The sequence below is a fragment of the Astyanax mexicanus genome, chromosome 3 (assembly GCF_023375975.1).
Source record: "Astyanax mexicanus isolate ESR-SI-001 chromosome 3, AstMex3_surface, whole genome shotgun sequence".
Lineage (NCBI taxonomy): Eukaryota > Metazoa > Chordata > Actinopteri > Characiformes > Acestrorhamphidae > Astyanax > Astyanax mexicanus.
Window position 1 is genome coordinate 43,290,303 of NC_064410.1, and position 16,333 is coordinate 43,306,635.

The 16,333-nt window shown below is 38.9% G+C and overlaps 2 protein-coding genes across 3 annotated transcripts in view; both read right to left on the reverse strand.

Moving 5' to 3' along the window:
* Positions 1-2,519: 2,519 nt before the first annotated feature.
* Positions 2,520-8,097, reverse strand: lratd2a (LRAT domain containing 2a). The gene is made up of 2 exons (XM_049475353.1): positions 7,594-8,097; positions 2,520-6,782 (listed from the first exon to the last, which is right to left on the reverse strand). Exon 2 carries the CDS (start codon positions 6,730-6,732, stop codon positions 5,890-5,892), a length of 843 nt encoding a protein of 280 aa, XP_049331310.1. The 5' UTR covers positions 6,733-6,782; positions 7,594-8,097; the 3' UTR covers positions 2,520-5,889.
* A 2,547-nt stretch (positions 8,098-10,644) lies between these two features.
* The window catches only part of fam91a1 (family with sequence similarity 91 member A1), a 39,895-nt gene continuing 34,206 nt past the window's right edge, over positions 10,645-16,333 (reverse strand). For both annotated transcript variants that reach the window (XM_015605829.3, XM_007249357.4), the window contains exon 24: positions 10,645-13,958. In XM_015605829.3, the coding sequence (XP_015461315.1) occupies positions 13,773-13,958 (186 nt within the window). In that variant the 3' untranslated portion in view covers positions 10,645-13,772. The remainder of the gene's footprint in view (positions 13,959-16,333) is intronic.

Below are 16,333 nucleotides of genomic sequence, written 5' to 3' on the forward strand. Positions count from 1 at the left end.
CAAATTTACCTCTTGAAGTGAATGGGGCATATATCCGGAAGGACTAATTTGCATATGGCGGCCATATTGTTTACATATTTCAACTTTTTCTTAATGAATATTGAAGCGCATGCTCTCACGAGTGTTTTGATACCAAACATGCCAGGATTGGTCAAAATTCCTAGGACTAGTTTGCAAAAGTAGGTTTTTCATATTATGCAAATTAGCACAAAATCTATATAGACGGAAGTGCATGGTCCAAATTGGAAAGTTGTTGGTATTGACCCAAGGAATCCATCAAAAAAAAGAATTTTGAATGTAGGTCTTATGGTTTTTGAGTTATTGAGAAAATTGTGAAAAATGAATTTCCTTGTTTATAGCGCCACCACTTGACCAATCGGTGCCATTTTTGTTGTCCACCGAGATGCACTGATCCTACATCTACCTACCAAGTTTCATTTCTCTATGACTTACGGTTTAGGCTGCACAACTGTTTTTACAGGAGAAAAAGAATAATAATAATAAGAAGAAGAAGAAGAAGAAGAAGAAGAAGAAGAAGAAAAATCTTAGCAAAAACAATAGGGTTCTACGCACCTTCGGTGCTTGAACCCTAATAAACGCTTAAAAAATAAAAATAAATCACTATGTGTATAATACCTCTATATAATATATGAGTTTCACATTTTGAACTGAATTGCTGAAATAAAGTAACATTTCAATGATATTCTATTTTTTTGAGACCCACCTGTCATTTGACTTCCATGGGACATGACGAAAGTCATGATGAAACATCATTTCATAAGTTAAGAGTGCTAATACTCCCGTTCCTGTTTATTGCGTAACCTATAGAGCTCTCTAGAGTCCAATGAGTGAAATGTGTTGGCACACTAAATTCTAAATTATTTTTTTTAACCACTCATTCCCAAGCTGCACCAAATCTGCCTGCTGGTGCTAAAGGAAGATCTGAGAGGCACAATGTGACAACACAGAGTAATGCTGTGTAGGTACTGAGCCGTCAAAAACGTTTAAAACCTGCTTTAGCTCTGCAACTTCTGTTTTGGTCCTGTTTCAGTTAATCCGCCCACTGCTCGGTTGCCTATGAACAATGCTGATGTTTAAAAAAAAAAAAAGCCTTGGTTTACATCTCCAACTCTCTCACAGCATTTGCATAATTTTCACATGGCTTAACAGAGTTAAAAAGACACTTTGCTACGCCCTAGGGGGAACATCACTGAAATGACACTATGACCAGCCATAATTAAGGAGAATATGATGAATAAACCATATTAGATAATATAAAATCAAATGGGTGCTCGTGGCAATATAGCATAATAGATCCATTAAATATGGATTTGCGTAATGGCTCAGGTGAGGAGTATAAAAGACCCGGGTGAGGAAAAAAAAAACCTGCGTCATGTGGAGAAACTTAACAAACCAGATTATTAGCGAAAAAATATTAAATCCTGAGCCTCAAGTTCAGCCGTATCCGTCAAAATGAAGTGGTGCCAAGAAACGTAGAGCTGTGCTAATAGGCTGCCGAAAACCAGCGCTCGCTGACGTCCTTCACCTCTGACTCACTGTTTTGGCTGCAGCCAATAAACTGCAGGGCATGTAGAGCCAATCACACAAGGATAATTATTCTAAGACAGGGAGTAAGATCTAGAGTGCTGTTCCATGAAGAAGAGGCTCTGAATGTGAGTGAGTTTTCAGAAGGTTGATGGACCAATCCATGATTTGATGTCATAATAGTAAAAATGCATTTTAGGGACATCTGTATTTGTAAAGAGCACAACAAAAAAAGAAAATACTATCTATGTGGGTAAAAATGTGTTTGCGCCTAATATATAAAACCGTCATACCTGATCAGAAGATCATACATTAGACTTTCAGCCAAGTCGCATAAAACAAAAGGGTTCCCAGTTGGCCACCAACATCTATAGACGTTCTTAATCTGGTTGAAAGAAGGTCATAATGATGACTGAACAAAATTCAGTGTCAGCACAATGTGTTATCTAAATGTCAAAGTTTTTGTTTTGTTTTAATCTGTGTTGTTAAATAACCACAATCGAACATCTTCTAAATGTCAATTGCCAACAACAAATTGATGTAAAACATCACCATTTAGTTTGAGGTATGGTGACCAAAACCATACCAAAACGTCTTCTGAACTTCTTAATGTTAACGTTTAGACAACATGAAATTCTAATGTTGTTAGATGTTGGTATGTTGAAGATTAAGGTCACCCCGGTGTTGGTTTTTAAAGAATATGTGACTATGATTTCCAGCCAGTTCTCAATGTCTGTACTATGTTGGGGTTTGACATATTCAATTTTCATTTTAATTAAAAAATTAACGTCTAAGCAATGTTCTACAATTTGACATCTGGTGCCTGCTTGGTTACTGATACTAATATTTTCACCAACAAAACAGTTGCACTTGCTCAAAATTTACCACTAATATCAGCCAACCAATTCATTCTTTGGAGCCTAGTATACATGCATCAGTTCTCCAAAATAAAAGTCTCAGAATACAAAAAAAAAAACAATTTTGTATTTATTGCCAATATTCCACCATACTTTTTTCCAGTCACTGTCTGTTTCATATTCAATGCTTTGTTAACAAATAATAATCATAGCAAGAACATGAATCAATTAATTCAAATGCCTTGTTCCTTTTCCTAAAGAATCATTACAACTGAATCGTTTGAATCAGTCTGAAATTTACACCCCTGGACTAAATGAATGGGGATGCTTCCCACTCTCAGACTCAGCAATGATATAGCTGACAAGAGCAAAGTAATAATGGAGCGCAATCGAGAACAGAGACAAAGAGCCACCTGCAGTGTCCCTCAGGCTGAGGGCAATATCACCAGCGACTCAGCCGGTGTACTAATAATCCACACACACACAGAGTGCACAGTGCAGTGCAACCAACTCTGCAGCCAATCACCAATCTGGCTCGCCACGCTGCTGAAGAAGCACTCGTTAGGGGGCAGTTGTTTCACACTGGCATTAGCGCTGGCGCTAAAGTGACGCACAAAGAGTGCCTTGTTGCCTTTGTGGGCAGTCATTACTCACTCTCAGTGGCAGCTGTAATTACATCCCTCTTTTCCCAGCATCCCTGTGTTTACCCTGTGTGACTCTGAGACAGAGAGATTGGGCCTGAATCATAAAACACCTTCTTTCCCCCCAGCCCGTAAAAGAGCCTCATCTCGGCCATATCTCAGAGGCGAAGCCCCTCGTACTCTGGGATGATTCACTGCATGATTCTCTGGCAATTGGGTCTGCCTCTTCAAAATGCCCATGTATTTCATGCTTGATTACCGAGTGCCAGCTTAGAGTTTACGCATCCAACCATCGGCAAAACCGGCGGCTGAGCCAGCTGCTGTTCTGACCCACTGCCTGTGGCTCTGGTCTAGGATTTTCTTTTGCGCTAGAGTGAACGTCTAGGCTGAGAGTGTTATGATAGATGAAGGCCACTGTGTCTGTCTTGCTTACTGAATAGCTTGATCAGAATCCTCAGTCTGGTTTGCTTTGAGACTTCTCCAGTGATGTAGCATTCCAGCTACTTCCTCTAAATTTAAGCCAAACCACAGCTTTTGCATATTTCATTCTCAGGGCTGGATGATATTGAACAGGTAAATACAAATCCACTGTCTTATGTTTAAGGGTGTTATGATTTCAATAATCATGGCAAAAGTCAATGTACAAGTATATTGATATTTTAAGCTACATTCACTGAGAAATTTATTAGGAAGACCTTTACACCTACTGATTCAGTGCATAAAATCATGACAATGTGGGACAGTAGCTTGTGTTAATGTACATATTAAGACTAAAAGATAAATCACATTTGTTTTTCATTATTGTGACATGGGTTTTCACAGTGAAAACACCAAGAGAGCTGTGATAACATAGTGGACAACGGCAAATATAAACTGCAATACCCAAGTGCAGCAACAGAGGGAGCTTTTTTTTTTCGCTGCAAACTGTGCTCACATGACACAATTAGGCTGGAGGTAGATGCCTACAGTAAACACGAACACAAACACAAAAAACTGCTTAGAAGAGCTAAAATGTATTTTAATAGATATTTTATACCCCTAGTTCACATCAAAATGTAGTTTTGAGAGTAGAATAATTGTTGAATTCAGATGGGCTGGTTTAAATATTTTCTTAACTGCTGATTGTGTCTTCTTTTCTAGTTTTAGAGTAAGAAAGTACTCAGGATTGTCCAATAAAGTAAAAATTACAGTCTGGTTTAAGCTAACAAAAAGGTGACAGTAATTCAGATAAGCACTCAGTACAATTGTGGTGGTGAGCAAAATATGCATATCTCAGAATGCCACACACATCGACTGTGAGGTGGATAAACTACAAAAACAGAATATTACTTTGGCTGCCACTTTTCAGCCAAGAGCAGAAAGCTGTGGCTGCAGTGGGTCACACACCTGGTAGGGTCAGAATGTGGTACCAAAATCATGGTTTTCTTTTTAGCTCAACAAAGTAAAACACTATCTTAGACTGGTTTAAGAACATACCAGTACATTCAGTGTTTTTCTGTGGCCTTCTCAGTCACTGATTCCAATAGAATATAATCTGAATCCAACAGATGGCCTTTGGGATGTGGTAAAAAAGAATGATTTGCTTGAAATTGCTCATGACAAAACCAGCAGGAAATATGGGATGCAATTATGTAAACATGGAGCAGAATATCAAAAGAATCTTGCAGCATCTTGTAAAATCTATGCCAATCAGAATAAAGGCTGTTTTCTGGGCAATGCTCATATAAGGTTAGTACAGTCTTCCTCATGAAGTGAGTGAGTGTAGACTAAATGTTTAAAAGTGATTATTAGTAGGCAGTGCCTTCCCTTAAGCACTACTTCTTGTTGCCATATAAAAATATGTATCACACAGTGACACTAGTGATTTGCATGAAATCGATTTCTGAATTTTGAACATTGTGACACCCATAATTGTAATGGAAATTTACAATGAAAAAACAACATTTTCTTAATAAACACATTATGCATTAAATGGTAGTTTCTCACTTTACTTTTGTTCTGTAACTCTGTTGCTCTTTCTCCCTGAACATCATTCAGTCTAATCTGTCAAAAGTAACATGCTTGTGAGGAGCACCTTTATATTGAGTTTGAAATCTCGTTGTAACCCAGCAGTACAAGCACACACTGGAAAAATAAGGTTACGATATAAATAAACTGCTTGACCCAGTGTTTACAAAAGACCTTTCTGACCTAAAAATGAAGTGCTGCGTGTTAAGACCCCCAAGGCCTCATCCAACATGTGCATTTCCAGGCCCAAAACAGATGAACTGTTTCATTAGCAAATTCTGTGTGGGCATGCTTTGAAAAAAAAAGATCATTTGCAAGTGCATTTCAGTGCAATAATAATTTACTGAACCATTAATTGGAACAACTTAACATATTAACCACCATTTGCTTTTGTTTTTTTTTTTCAAAAAGGCATAGTAGGCTAAATCACATCCTGAGGATATGGCTACTTTCTGAGAATCATCATTAGGCTTGACAGAAATGGCATGATAAAACTGGTGGATAAAAAGAACAGATGCTTTCTTGAAACCATTTGTAACCATTGTTTAACCATCATCAAATCATCAGGCTGAACTTAATTATGTGAAAATGTACAGAAATTAACAGCAGTTTGGAAAATGAGGAAGAAATTCTCTGAAGAGGTCTACATATTCGAGCTGTCGGTCGGTCGGTCAGTCATCCTTTAATTATGTGAAACTCCAGCACATGGCACTGTTAACCTGTAGGAGCAGCTTGTTGTACAGCTCCACAACTACTCTTCCTGTACTGTCATTCATCCGTGAATTTGCACCAGATTGAAAAACGCTTTTCCTAAATGTTCCACGCATTCGAGCTTCTGGTCAGTGACCCTTCTGTCCCCCCCTGCTTCCTCCATCGTGGGTTAAATGAGTGGCCAGCTCCTGGATCACAGCCATTTTGCCAATCTGGTCATTCCGCCTCCTCTCCATGATCAAGTCCTCCAGACTCTGAAACTCCAGCACATGGCACTGCTTGCCTGGCAGGATCAGCATCAACCTGTACGGCTGCTTACCTATCCTCAGCTCCCCACCCATCTTGAACTCCCTGCGGCCGAACTTGCACCAGGCAGCGAAGCACTCAGAGTTCCTCCAGCTGAGATCTCTGCCAGCGATGCCCACCTGCTCCATGGCTTTCTGCACCACAACATCAGGGCTGAGGGGCCTGAACCTGTAGAGCTCGCTGACCACCCTGCCCCGCCTGCCCTGGCTGGCTTGGCCCAGGTAGCTGCTCTTTACCTCAGCCCGGTGGAGGTGGACCACCTGGGACCCCCCAACATGCACGACCCAGTGGGGGTACTGCCCGGCAGCCACGAACTCCACCAGATCTCCCGGCCTGCAGGTCTGGAGCAGCTGCTCTGGAGACAGAGTGTCAGTGGGGGTCGAGTGTTTCTCGTACACACACTCGTCCAGGTGGTACACGGCGCACGGCAGCTCGTCCTCCCGCCTCCTGCGCTCTCCATCCGGCCAGTCCCCCCGCTCCTCCCCGTGCTCGCCGCGCTCCTGGTTCTGGTTCCTGCTCTGGTTCTCCTCCTCCTCGTCGTCGTCGTCATCTGTGGCGAACACGTACGACACGCCGATCCGCGGGGTGTCCTCGCCGGGGTCCGGATCAGCTGTGGGCACTTCGGCGTAACTCAGAGGGGCAGGCTTGTCCCCGTGGTTGCCCATCCTGAGGAGGAGCAGCCAGAGGAGCTCCGGGAGAAGCGAGGGCTCTCCGCCTGCTCACAGACAGAGCAACACACACAACACAAATAAATTTACAAGAAATAATAAATAAATACATTTAATTGCATGGTTTAATAAGCTTAAACGCCCAACTTGTGCAAATACAGTCCTGCAATCTGCTGAACAAGATAATCTGCTTTTATATAGAAAGTTTAAAGACTGTAAAACCCTTTAAAGAGCTCCAGACATTCACATCACATAAATCTCCTTAAGAACTCACCCCCCTGTCCAGTAGGCTATAGGTTATAGTGCCCACTTTCTTTCTCTTTTAAGTCTTTAAGATGAGCAACAGGCTACTCTTACTCTAGCAGGCTGCCTTAATGACTTCCAGGACCTTCACTGGTCCTCAACTCTCCACTCCACCTTAAAAGGTTTACAATGGTAACTTACTGTCATTCCCTCTTTAATCCCCCTATCATTATTGCACTATTGTCTTGTGTCTCTTGTCTCACGTACCTTGTTGTGTTGTTCATTTCCTGCCTCTCATTCTTTTTGTTTTGTTTTTATATTTTTATCTTGCTGTACTTGTTGTAACTTTGGGAAGGAGAGTAACGTGATTGCGATCCTCTGTATGTCCTGTTTTGATAATATGCAGTTTTGACAATAAAACTACTTGACTTGACTTGACTAAACAACACTGTGGCACTGTGCTGAAATACCGTTAAAATGCTACTTAGAGATTTAAGGTTCCCATGCCCCAAATCATCACAGCATGTTATATTTTATTGTGAAAAGGCTGTAGCTCCAAATACTAACCACACTCGCTACTATCATGTCACTACTGTCTGGATGGAGCTAACTCACCAATCGGCTGAAGTTCAGCTCCAGGTTTCTGCAGTTCATCCACGCAAGCCCTCCGACGCCTCCAGCCAAAAGTTGCTCTGAAGCGTCAGACTGCATCAGTCGAGAGAGCTCCGGAGACTGGCGCGGTTTAGCGAATCAGCCGAGCCCCGAGCCCGAGCATCGCCTCTCCCGCAAAACTTCATGACTAACAGGCTGAGTAATACTCACCACCACACACAGCACCACAACCCCCCAGCACACACAGAGAAACAGAGAGAGAGAGAGAGAGAAACAGAGAGAGAGAGAGAAACAGAGAGAGAGAGAGCTCTATATTTAAAGCGGTAGATCGCTGTAGTTCACAACAACCTGTGAAACACACGCAGGCGGCGCAGATCTGTTTTTTTCTCACCTGAAGACTATTTTTCCCCCCACCAGTTTTCAGAAAAGCCCCGCCCCCTGCGCAACGATTGGCTGCTCAATCACACTTTCTGCGCGACGATTGGCTGATTTTAATTCTACCGATATATGCACCTAATCCACCTAAAAACACATCCAAAAGCAGGGGGTAAGACTGGGGGAGGAGAACATGCCAAAATGCATGTAAAATGTTATTTAAAAAACAGGGTTATTCCACCAAATATTAATTTCTGAACCCTTAAAACTTTATGAATATGAACTTGTTTTCTTTGCATTATTTAAGGTCTAAAAGCTCTGCATCTTTTTTGTTATTTCAGCCATTTCTCATTTTCTGCAAATAAATGCTCTAAATAACACATTTTTGGGCGGGAATTCTGGAGAAATGTTGTCAGTAGCTTATAGAGTAAAACAATTTTAATTTTACTCAAACATATGCCTATAAATAGCAAAATCATAGAAACTGATTAAAAAAACTGAAGTGGTCTTAACGTTTTTTTTTCAGAGCTTTATATGCTATACATATATATATATATATATTTCTTTTTATAGTCTGTTGTTGCAGAAAAGTTAAACCCTTGTACCCCCAAACAGCAATTTTACAGGAGAAGAAAAAAAAACCTTCTTATTGGAAACCTTTATTGGAAGTCAGTGTTAAAGGGTTTTCATTTTGGAGCATTTCTATTTCTAGTCTGTAACTCTTAAGTTTCATATAAAAAAGCAAACATGTTTACATTATGTAAAAAAAAAAAAAAAAGTAAAAAAAAAATGCAGTTCTTGGTTACTGTAAATTCGTCATTTTTACTTTAATTAATTTACTTTCTTTTTATTTATTTTTTGTAATTATTGTTGCTGTTTTTATGTTTGTTCAGCAACATTTTATTCATTGCAGTTAAAGTTAGCTTGGCGGGGCTAATCTGAAAACGGGTGGGGAAAATAACGTGACACAGCAGCACTTCACCCATAATGATCTCTCTTGGGTTTTTGGTCGCTGTGGAGAAGAAAACACAGCTTTGCCGTGACTAACAGCTGCATTTACACAGTAGCAGGTTTAGTAATTATTGCTTTAAGGTGTCATCACCAGTACTGAACTTAATAAGCTCCTGCTGCTGTCAGCATATTATCTTGTTGTTATATTTTTATGGGGGCAACCATTACTTTAACTAAAACATAGTTAGAATCAGAGTATTTTTAAGTTTCTTACACTGACAATAAATTTGTACCAACATATGTTAAATTAGAAATTGAAAAAGAGTTTTTAAGCAACAGTTTGTGTGCCCCCTGTTTAAATGATTGAGTAAATCCTAAAACTATATATATATATAACAATATATAAAACAATATTCTGCACATTTTAAGGCATTATCCCTTTTTTAAACCTGAAATAGGAATGTTGGGGAGAAAACAACATAATGTATGTAACTTTACACTGTGTACGTATGTATATATACAGCTCCGGAAAAAATAAGAGACCACTTCAGTTTCTAAATCAGTTTATCTGATTTTGCTATTTATACGTACATGTTTGAGTTAAATTAACACATTGTTTTGGTAATTTAAAGAATACAAGTTCATATTCAGAAATCAATATTTGGTGGAATAACCCTGGTTTTTAATCACAGTTGTCATGCATCCTGGCATGTTCTCTTTCACCAGTCTTACACACTGCTTTTGGATAACTTTAAGCCACTGCTGGAGTAAAAAATCATCCATCTTCCTCTTGATTATATTTTATTTTGTATAGTTTTTTTGTATAGTTTTCAATTTGGTAAAATCAAAGAAACTCATCTTTTTTCATCTTTTTTTCCAAAGCTGTTTGTTGAATTACACTTATAAACAATAATAATATCTTTGCAGAGCTGTTATTCACAATGGCTTTGAAAAAGAAAACACCAATATGTCTAATCTGTCTGTGGTGCCTGTTTTTATGCATAAGACTGTATATTATAAAACTGACACCACAGACTTGCATTTACCAATAAAAACATGTTCCAGTCAAAATGTTATGGCTAGAGAAAGGTTAAATAGCTGCATATCTTCCTCCGACAGCTGGTCTTAAAGAAGGCAACTCAGAGAGTCATGTGTTCATCAATATTAATATCAGAGCTTATTGTGCATAAAAATTCTAATCCTAATATCCTAATCTTCGAGATGTGAAAATATGCACACGAAAACATACCAAAGACGTAACTGTAACCTCCAAAGAGTAAACCATTTTAAATGCACAGCAATGTAACAAGCTGCAGAGTATACAGAACTGCACCTAGACTCAAACTGTTATATATTTGTAGTCTGCTGTGAAAAGCCACCACAGGGGAATATTCAGGCTCAACAAGATGACAGACACAGATAGACAATCAGTCATATTCATCTGCTGGAGCTATTCTGCAGTGCTGTCTCATTTCAGGCCTTTCTCTGCTCGGGGTCTAGCAATATTTATGCTGTCCTCAGGTGACATGACCCATTTTGGACCCTGGCTGCCCCCTGGTGCCATTGCATTTGTGGTACAGCTACTGGGGTGTAGGGGGGGGGGGTTGGGATTGGAAGATGAGCCAGGCTGCAACTATTCCCGATTGCATCCAGGAAAGCTGTTGATCTGACTCTATTCTGTGTTTGCTACATTGCTTTAGGTAAAGGACTGCATACCTACATGCTTCGTTAGGCGAGGGTTGTTGCAACATATTTATTTATTCATATTTATTATATAATTTTTACATATTGGTATATCATGTACTGTATTTTTTTTTTTGAAGAAGTGGGGTGAAGTTGGGTGGGGTGGGGTGAGAAGGAATGTCATTTTTGTACCCATTTAATTACAAGAGCATTAATCACAGTCCCATCAAAACACGCTACAACAAAGAGTTCCTAAAATGCAGGTTGACTTTATAAAACTAACTATTCTTCTCTAACACTGAGATGTTCTGGAGGAGAGGTATGGACCAGGTGCAAAATAGGATACTGGAGAATGGGATGGACTGGTGGGGTTGGGGTGGGGTTTGGGGGGGGTGAAAGTAGGAAAAGGATGCTGGGAAGGGGGTGAAAGAGAGAGAAAGAGAGAGTGATGCACAGTAGACACACAATGGTCTCTAAAAACACTCATCATGCTGCACCAATATCTCTTATTTATCTTCACCAGTGGCATCAACACCATCGTAGTCATCATCAACCACAACTATAGAGTTCAAATAGAGAGGAAACACAACCAGCATCCTTAATAAAGGCAAGAACATAAAGGAAAAACCAAACAAAACAATACAAAATGACGGTGAGGCCACTGACGGGCTTTCAATACTGTAGCATAACACGCTACATATTCACAACCAAGTTTTAAACTCACACAGATATTCAGCACACACAGGTATGAGAACATAAAGAAGATAAATGTTTTTTTTTTCTTCTGTGTTTCCGAGTTTGTGTGAGTCCACTCCCAGACTCTTAGTGCTCTCTGGACTACAGAAACACACACACTGTCAACTCCGAATGAGTTTTCTTTAAACTGGCCCATAAATAAGCCACACACTACTGATTCGTACAAGCACAGGCCTGATTGCAGTCTACTGGGTGCCAAGCAACTCATTTATAAGGCAGGAAAATAAAAACATTGTAAAACTGCTGTAAAAAAAATCTAAATTAAAGTAAAGTAAAAAAAAAAAAAAAAAAAAGATTCATCTTTGGTGTTACCACATGGTGAAAAAGTAGCATATAGAAGTAAGCATATTTTGATCATATGCTCTGTGGTTTCCCAAACATGATGTACTGGTGAAGAACAAATGCCTAAATCTATACAGACACCGCAAAGAATTGACATCTTGGCAGGTGAAAACATAAATAACATCAAAATATCTAATGCTTGCTAAGAGAATGTTGTCCTATGCACTTATACAGCGCTAAAAAAAATAAGAGACCACTTAATATTGAGTTTCTTTGATTTTACCATTTTAAAAACCTCTGGAATATAATCAAGAGAAAGATGGATGATCACAAGCCATCAAATCAAGCTGAACTGCTTGAAATTTTGCACCAGTAGTGGCATAAAGTTATCCAAAAGCAGTGTCTGAGACTGGTGGAGGAGAACATGCCAAGATGCATGAGAACTGTGATTAGAAACCAGGGTTATTCCACCAAATATTGATTTCTGAACTCTTAAAACTTTAGGAATGTGAACTTGTTTTCTTTGCATTATTTAAGATCTGAAAGCTCTGCATCTTTCTTTGTTATTTCAGCCATTTCTCATTTTCTGCAAATAAATGCTATAAATGACAATATTTTTATCTGGAATTTGGGAGAAATATTGTCTGTAGTTTCTAGAATAAAACAACAATGTTCATTTTACTCAAACATATACCTATAAATAGCAAATTCAGAGAAACTTGATTCAGAAACTGAAGTGGTCTCTTCATTTGTCCAGAGCTGTATATATAGTTTCCTTGTTTTATACTCTAAAATAAATAAATTCTTCAAATGGTTCTTCAGATCTGAACCCTGAATACTTTCCAGTTTTTTTTTCAGTCCTTGGATTTCCCACATATATTTTTAAATGGAACAGTAAATGTACACTGACATGCCTCATGTCCCTTGAAAGCTATAGAACACAAACTGTACTGACCTGACCTGTGGGATATGTGTGTGTGGGGCCTCCAGCATTGAATGCCGAAGTGATTTTTTTTTTTAATTTCCATTTGTGTTTGCATGGACAGTTCTAGCCAGACACTGCTGGTCATGATTACCATTACCATTCATTGCACTGTCCACTCTTGGGTGAACATAATCTAAGACATATTCCATAATTAGGAATGAAATGTCCCATTTTTCTAGCACCCATTATTTATGATCAATTTACATATTCTATCTTCCATGTAGTGGATGGATTCCAGTTTCCATGATCCAGATTTGAAGGAAAAAATACAATACTGCTTTGCTATGGCAGATCAAAAGTGGTCTTCAATAGCATCGCTCGAAAAACCATTTATAGTATCTTTATTTTAAGAGTATTAAGTCATTTTCTCTTCCATTGGCAGATTGGAAAAGTTACTTTCTTTAGATAAAATGACTTAAACCAAGGACAATATTTTTTTATAATCTACTATTCTGATAAATCTCTCAAAATGAGATTTGGCAAATTTTTAGATGGTTCCACTTGTCGAGATGTCACTCTTCGCAGTGTAAAATTCAACCAACGAGTCCTATAAACCGAGAGAGAAACAAATAACTGAAAATCATCCACAGGTGTAAAAAGTGCAAAAAAGTAAAACCCCATTTCCATGGTTGCATACCCAGTTGAATCAGTCATGTCGCTTTGTGCAATGATATCATGCATCGGGTCACACAACATGACAGTACAAATAGGCATATACAAGAGACCTGGGTGTCTTCAACCAACCACAGGATTGGTCCTATTTTTTTTTTTTAGTTTTTCTTCTTCAAGCAAAGTCCATATGTATACATGTAACAAGTCACACTTGTGTGAGAATATTTTGTATTTTCTTTTTTTTACTGAATAATCTCATCATTGAGGTGAAGTGATATCTGATGCTCTGATGCTTGATAATATAAGAGAGGTTAGGAATTGTGATTTAGACTCGTCTCACTGAATCAGCACTAGTGTTACCCTGGGCTCGGCCTCCGGACACTCCGGTCCAGGTTTAGCAGGTACATTGAAATGCTGGGTTTAGTGTGACGCAGAGCCAAGACAGTAACACTGGCCATTGGGGAGCTGATCGGGGAGGGTGGGACATGTGGTGAAGCAGAAGAGAGACTGGATGAGATGTTTGTTCGAGGGCGTGGTTTTATGTAGGTTGGTCTCTCTGTAGAGTGGAGAGGTGGAGGGCGGGCGGGGCTCGACCACTCCATTCCTTTAACTGGCCGTCTTTGAAGAGGAGATTGAGTGCAGGTAGAGGGACACCTGACTCCGCTGGGGGCTGGCAAAGGGGCCCTGAAACCCCACTGTCAGGATCTGCAGGCTGGTTGCCATCCTAAAGAGAGTCAGAAACAAACAATTTAGGGTCATGTGTCTTACACCAGGAGCAGACACAGATATGCAAAAAAGTGTTCTGTGAATTTTTCCAAATACAGCTCTGGAAAAAACTAAACTTCTCTGATTTTTCTATTTATAGGTTTATGTTTGAGTAAAATGAACATTGATGTTTTATTGTATAAACTATGGACAACAGGTCTTCCAAATTCCCAATAAAAATATTGTCATTTAGAGCATTTATTTGCGGAAAATGGGAAATGGCTCAAATAACAAAAAGATGCAGAGCTTTCAGACCTTAAATAATGCAAAGAAAAAAGTTCATATTCATAAAGTTTTAAGAGTTCAGAAACCAATATTTGGTGGAATAACCCTGGTTTTTAATCACAATTACTTATGCATCTTAGCATGTTCTCCACCAGTCCTACACACTGCTTTTGGATAAATGTATGCCACTCTTGGTGCAAAACTCAAGCAGTTCAGCTTGGTTTGATGACATCCATCACTGATTATATTTTAGAGGTATTTAATTTGTAAAAATTTAAGAAATTCAACATTTTTAAGTAGTCCCTATTTTTTTCCAAAGCTGTATATGGACAAAAATGGAAAAGGTAAAGGGGGATGGAGGACAAAATAATAACAAACGCTGTAGTTTCTAATGAATGCATAACTTTAGATGGCAGCACCTAGGAATGTTTGTTAATGTTTAGCTTAAGGCACAGCTCACCCGTGGATCTCTCAATTTGTTGTTGTCTTTACGGTTAAATGGCCGGGTTGTACTATACCTGAATAATTGTGTCAATTTCAAGTACAGTCCAAACATTACAGAGATTTGATTAATTAAAACACAATATGTCAATATGTTGCCATTATGTCACAGCTACCACTCCTGCTATGTGCTTCCTTTTACTACTGGCCAATTGTGCAGATGTACCTCAAAAAAAACATCACAACTCATCCACTGACTTTTAAAAGAGAGAATAGTGCCACAGTAACTGCTACTACAGGCTTAGAACCCAGGTAATGCACTTTGTAACTTTGGTGGAGCTACACGAGATCTCTCTTTTGCAGAAACTGGGCAATGCTGTGTAACTCGATTCATATTTGTTTAAAGTTCTGTAACTGTATAAGTTCACACGATTAGCAGTTAGCTGTGTGGCTAACAACTGAATGAATAGTGTTGATGGTTGATTATCTTGATTATCTGTCACACAGAGCAGAGAGAGGACCCAAAGGTGTAAGGTAACCAAGCTTTTCTCTCTCTTTCACCAGGTGAATGCAATGATCTGAACCATTTTCTGCTTTTTATACAACTGTAAATGTAGGTGTTTATTAGCATTAAGCAAAAAACAAAGGCAAAAAATCCACAGCAGTCATAAAACAGAAAGAGAGCCCTCTTACTTTCATGGCCACTGTTTTGTGATAGAAAATAGACACAGAAATATATGACAAGGGAATTGCAAAATGTCAGTTAGTATCACACCATACCACACAACCCAATGAAAACATGAGCGTACCAAAAAAAAAAATAATAATAATAAAAAAAATAATATATAGTGGCAGTGTGATGTATTGATTGCTACATTTGGAAGTATTAGTTTGCGTAATGCAATGCTTATATACATACCAATATACAGTGCCCTCCATAATTATTGGCACCCCTGGTTAAGATGTGTTCTTTAGCTTCTCATAAATTGAGTTTTGTTCAAAATAATATAGGACCACGATGGGGAAAAAAAAGTAAAGTCCAACCTTTAACTCAAGTAAATTTTAAGGGGGAAATAAAATCCCTGACTAAGAAATAATTATTCTTCATAAAATCACCTGTTCCACAATTATTGGCACCCCTAACAATTCTTAGGAAATAAATTTAATAAAAGTATTTCTGTCACTTCTACAGTAGTTTACGAAGTTGATCAGAGTATGTAGGAACATTTAATTAGTAATTCACAACTTCCTGTTTCCCTGGGGTATAAATATGACGTGAGACAGAGGCCATTTATCTTCAACATGGGAAAGACAAAGGAACATACCATTCAAGTGAGGCAGATGTGTGTTGACCTTCACAAGTCAGGAATTGGCTACAAGAAAATCGCTACTCGCCTACACCTGTCCATATCTACTGTCAGAGGAATTATTAAGAAGTTTAAAACAACTGGAACAGTGGTAAACAAGCCTGGACGAGGACGCAAGTTTATTTTGCCACCACGCACAGTGAGGAGGATGATAAGAGAAATAAAAAGTTCTCCAAAGCTCACTGTTACAGAATTGCAACAAATGGTAGCTTCCTGGGGTCACAAAGTCTCCAAAACAACCATCAGGCACTATCTACATGCCAGCAAGCTGTTTGGGAGGCATGCACGGAAGAAACCATTT